We start from the raw sequence: 5,395 nt of genomic DNA, 5'->3' as shown, positions 1-5,395 counted from the left end.
GAGACAGACAGAGACAGAGAGAGACAGAGAGAGAAAAGAGAGAGAGAGGGAGGGAGAGAGAGAGACAGAAAGAGGAAGAGACAGAGACAGAGAGACAGAGAGAGACAGAGAGAGAAAAGAGAGAGAGAGAGGGAGAGAGAGAGAGAGAGGAGAGACAGAGAGAGATAGAGAAGAGAGAGAGAGACAGAGAGAGAAGTGAGAGAGAGGAAGAGAGAGAAGTGAGAGAGAGCGCGAGTGGTCTTATTGTAGCCTCATAAGAACACTGAGAAGCGAGTACAGCGAGGCCCTGATCAGTACTAACAGGGAATCCTCTGCGTATTTCCATTGAGCTGGGACCAATGGGACCATCTTTTACATAACGGTGACTTCCAGAGATGTGTAAACTCGAATATGGCGTCCCCTTTGGAGGATTCCTTCTCCTCACTGATGGCTACCTAACTGTTTCACAATAATCTTTACCTCCATTTTTCAGATGAGGTAACTGAGGTTCCAAGAGCTCATATCTTGCCCAAACTCATACGGCAGAATCTGAACTCGGGTCCCGCGGGACTCAGTAGGCGGTCGGTTGGTTTTGTGAGAAAGTCATTGCGCTCAGTCCAAGTAAACGCTCTTACTCGGGGCCTCTGTCTCTCCCTGGCCCTTCTTGCCTCCGTGCAGGTCTGTCGGACAATGCCGCCGACCTGGAGAAGAGGAAGCAGATCTATGGGCAGAACTTCATCCCCCCCAAAAAGCCCAAAACTTTTCTCCAGCTGGTGTGGGAAGCCCTCCAGGATGTCACCCTCATCATCCTGGAGATCGCGGCCATCATCTCCCTGGGGCTCTCCTTCTACGCGCCACCTGGAGAGCAGAACGAAGGTGAGTGGGGGGGCGGGCCTGGCCGGGCTCCAGAGGAGGGAGGAGGGCCGTCCTGTGCAGGAAGGGGCCCGGGAGGGATGGAGAACCAAACAATTCAGGGCAGCAGATCTTGGGAAAGGAAAGACTCCGGCCCTCCCCCCAGGAAGCTTCCAGTCCCACCGGGGGAGCCAGGCCTCACCCACTGGCAACCCTCGGAGAATGGCATGTAGCAGAATGGGGAACAGTGTGGGGGAGACAATAGGGGCTCAAGTTCAAAGGCAAGAGAAATTCCTGAGGACCAGGGTAGTCCGAGAAGCTTTGATGGAGGAAGCTAGGCCTCGAAGGATGCCTCCAGGCTGCCCGGGCCTTCCTGCTGACTCTGCGGCCCCCTCCCTAGAGCTGTTTTCCTTCCTCACGTCCTGGGAACCCCAAGATGACCCACCTCCCCTCTCCCCAGGTCAGAACTCGCGTTTTCTTTGGCTCTAGCCCTTTGCTTTCCCCTCGCCCCTCCCGGAGGTGTTTCCACTCGGAGCACCTGAGACACTGCCCTCTGGCCCGCGGGGCGCCCCTATGGGCCACCTCGGGGTCCGGGCGCCCTCCGGCCTCGCCTCCATCCACCCAGAAGCGACGTGTGTGAGCAGGAAACACTGCCGTGGCTCCTCTTCCTCTAGTCATCCAGAAGACACGATTAGTTCACAGCAAAGGCATGTTAGTGAAACCGTAGAGTAAGAAAACACAAGAGGCAGCTCTAGGCCGCGGCCTCCCATGACTGCGGCGAGGGGCACCCAGGAGGACACACGCCCCGAGACCCTCATTTTACAGAGGAGGCCACTGAGGCTTAGGGAGGGGAAGGGCCTTGTCCAAGGCCACACAGAACATCCCAGATCTTTAGCTGGCAAGACCCCAGAGGCCATCTAGCCCAGTCTCTTCGTTTTACACAGGGGCCAACTGAGGCCCAAGGAAGGGGCCAAATAAGAATTCAGACCCCGGTCCTCCAGTCTCCAAATGCAGCCTTCTTCTCTATTTTAGCCTCTTTCCTCTCACAGCCTCTACAATCCAATTAAACCGACTTAATCAGATCCTCGAGTGCCCATGGTGGCCTCGCTGAGTGTTCTGCTGTCTGAGCCCTTCGTGGCCAGGGCCTGGCACCAGGCCTTTCTCCTTCTCCCGTCTCCCAACCCTCTTCCCAGGCTCCCACGCCAAGGCTGCGTCAGAGCTGAGTGCGCAGGGCCAGTTGGCTAAATAACATTGCCCTGGGTCTGCTTGATTGCAGAAATGGGCGAGGGGGGGGGGAGGGAGGGGGAGTGTGCCAAGGCCTGTCTAAGCCTCTCCCTCTCCCTTGGGGGCAGCCTGTGGGAATGTCTCAGCTGGGGCTGAGGATGAGGGCGAGGCAGAGGCCGGCTGGATTGAAGGAGCAGCTATCTTGCTGTCGGTCATCTGTGTGGTACTGGTCACGGCCTTCAATGACTGGAGCAAGGAGAAGCAGTTCCGTGGCCTGCAGAGTCGAATTGAGCAAGAGCAGAAGTTCCAAGTCATCCGGAACGGGCAGGTGGTCCAGATCCCTGTGGCCGAACTCGTGGTGGGAGACATCGCCCAGATCAAATATGGTGAGGAGGCACACGGGGGCTCTTCACACTTTGCCAAGGGCTATGGGAAAGGGAGAGAGAGCTGGGCCCTTCTCCATTCTCGGAAACTTTCTTGCGCTGGCTCCCATCCCCTCATCGCCGGCTTTCCTTGGCCTTCCAGGGTATCAGGACTGGCAAATGCATTTCACCAACAATCCTACCCACCCGTCAGGGGCACTCCCTCCTCTCCCCTTCAAGGGAACACATGTGGACTCTACTGGGGGCCTTCACCTAAAGGCGCAATTTCAGTAGTAGCTGGCTGTTGCGGGCACGTGAGGAATCCCGCAAACCGTAACTAGGAGGCGCTTTGGTTCTGGCTCTGCCTAGACTTGGCCCCCTTTAAGCTGTCTTTGTGTTCTTCTTGCCCTTGGAGTCATTATCCATCACATAAATGTAGGAATCCCCAGTTCCTCGGTAGATCAGAGGCAGGGTTAAGGGGAGGCAGGAACAAAGATTCGAATTCTAGACCCCCATCTGCTCCCAGAGAAAGAATGGGGTAAAGAAGAAGACTTCAGCTTGACCTAAAGAGAAACTCTCTGGCAGTACTGTACAGAAATGGAGGTAGTGAGTTCCCTGTCACTTCAGGCACAATCTGGATAGCCCAGCTGTCGAGGCTGCTGTGGGAGGATTCTCACTCGGGTATCGGTTGGATTCTATGCCTTCGGAGGTCCCTCTCATCCCGGAGATGCTCCGTTTCTGGGATGAGAGGAAGAAAGAGAAGGGGGAGGGAGGGTTGCTTAGGTCCTGAATGTTCCAGCTGCTTAACGATTCCTTTTTCTGGCTGCCCCTCCAGGTGACTTACTGCCTGCTGACGGAGTGCTCATCCAGGGCAATGACCTCAAAATCGACGAGAGCTCCCTAACCGGAGAGTCAGACCACGTTCGCAAATCAGTGAGCAAAGACCCCATGCTGCTCTCTGGTAAGTCCTGGCTCTAGTCTAGGCACACACTCGGGGGCTCTCTGAGCCCCTCCAGCTGCCCGTGGCTTCATTTACGTAGAAGAGGGTAACATTTAAGGGCGTTACCGATGGGGGCTTTTCCAGGGAGGAGCTTTTCTAGAAGCTCAAGTGAATGTTAGCCATTGAGCCCTTGCCAAGAGCCTGGCCGAGCACTCTCTGGCCCCTGAGGTTAACGGACAGCTTGATTGGCGTGGTAGTGTGAGTGCTGGGATAAACAGAAGAAGAGGCGTCTACGGCCAGGTCCCAGAGCCAGCAGCCAGGGAGGATCCCCAGACACAGGTCAGGGGTCATCTTGGGTCATGCTCAAGGCCTCACGGCCTCTCCTTGTTTTGAAGCACGAGTGCTGCCCATTTTACCCCTCTGGGAATTGTTGTCATCATTCAGTCATACCCAACTCTTTGTGACCCCGTGGCCAAAGGTTTTTGGCAAAGATGACGGGTGGTTTGCCATTTCCTTTTCCAATGTGCCCCCATTTTATAGATGAGGAACTGAGGCAAAAAGGGGTGAAGTGACTTGCTCAGTGGCACAGCTGGTAGTGTCTGAGAGCAGATTTGAACTCAAGTCTTTCTGACGCCGGGCCCGGTGTTCTATGCACTGCTCCGCCACTCTAGTGGTGGTGGCGTTCAGTCATTTTGGCTATTGTCCTGCCCTCAGTGACCCTTTGGGGGGTTTTCTTGGCAGAGATACTGGAGCGGTTTGTCATTTCTTTCTCCAGCTCACTTTACAGACACGGGAAACTGAGGTCAACAGGGTGAAGGGCTCTGTGTAGCATCCCGACTCTTTCTGTCCTGCTTACTCAGGTACCCATGTGATGGAAGGCTCAGGAAGGATGGTGGTCACTGCTGTTGGAGTGAACTCTCAGACCGGCATTATCTTTACGTTGCTTGGCGCCAGTGGAGAGGAGGAAGAGAAGAAAGAGAAGAAAAGTAAGCTTCTGTGCCCCATCATCCACCAGCTCTTTCCCGGTCCCCCCCCCAGACTCAGGCCCAGTGGGGTCATTGGAGGGTCATTCTCCTTACAGATAGGCTGAGCCACCTTCAGCCTGGGGTCCCTGGCTCTTCCGAGGAAGACCGAAAAGCAGCATCAATCTCCTTAGACTCCCTTAGGACATTCGATCGCCTTAAACTATGCCCCCCCCTGAAGAAGAAGTGATGTTAAAAGTGCTACTGGAAGAGTTTGAATCTAGGAAGAAGGACCCCCCCTCCGGGGCTGGTGGAAAAGCGGGAGGGGGCCGTGAACTAGAGAGGTCCCCAGTGGCGGAGTCCTATGACCAGAACATAGTCGTAGGGCTTCCATGTTCACCAGCGCCGGGACGTGGGACAGCTCCCAGGATGACCTCCCCAGCGACATACACACACACGCACACACACACACACAATCAGGTGGAGCTTAGAGACCCCCGTGGACCATCCCTCCTCTCCCTCCCCCGGCTCCCGCCTCCTTCCAACAGAATTAGCTCTGTAGCATCCCAGCCACCAACAGGAGCCCAGTTCAGCTGCTCTTGCTTTAGCTTCCGCCCCTTGGCAGCTCCAGGCCAGAGGGGAGGTTGCTGCCTTTCTGCCTGCCCTACCAGCTCAGCTGCTCAGGTTTCCTTACTGTTCTGACATAGAAACGCAACTCACGTTCCTGTAGTGCTTTAAGATTTGCAGCGTGCTTTCTTTGCACCATCCCTGGGAGTCGGTGGTGCAAGCATTCTCATCCCCATTTTACAGATGAGGCTATCGAGGCTCAGAGAGGTGCAGTTGGTCCCCAAACTAGTGAGTATTGGAGCTGGGGTAAAATGTTCAGGCTCAGGCTGGATGACCATTGGATCCGGATGCTGTAGAGGGGACTCCTGCAGTGGGCGGGAGGGGACATTGGCTTTGATGGGAAAAGAAATGGGCTGAATTCCTCAGATGGCGGGCTTGTTTCACAACAGCTCCACTACAATGGAGACGTCAAGGAGGGCACGTGGGCGACTGGCTTGGAACCTCAACCA

At 55.5% G+C, this 5,395-nt stretch overlaps 1 protein-coding gene across 1 annotated transcript; it reads left to right on the top strand.

Annotated features, from left to right (window-relative positions):
- Positions 1-657: 657 nt before the first annotated feature.
- On the top strand, positions 658-4,343 carry LOC123254542 (plasma membrane calcium-transporting ATPase 3-like; the record flags this gene model as incomplete). Its single annotated transcript, XM_044683542.1, has 4 exons — positions 658-855; positions 2,184-2,441; positions 3,253-3,378; positions 4,218-4,343. Coding segments are annotated over 4 exons (708 nt in total), but the record flags the coding sequence as incomplete, so codon positions are not given.
- Between the last annotated feature and the right edge of the window lie 1,052 nt (positions 4,344-5,395).

Source organism: Gracilinanus agilis, unplaced genomic scaffold (genome assembly GCF_016433145.1).
Source record: "Gracilinanus agilis isolate LMUSP501 unplaced genomic scaffold, AgileGrace unplaced_scaffold2439, whole genome shotgun sequence".
Classification (NCBI taxonomy): domain Eukaryota; kingdom Metazoa; phylum Chordata; class Mammalia; order Didelphimorphia; family Didelphidae; genus Gracilinanus; species Gracilinanus agilis.
The sequence above is the reverse complement of the archived record's forward strand: the minus strand, read 5'-3'. Positions and strand labels throughout refer to the sequence as shown.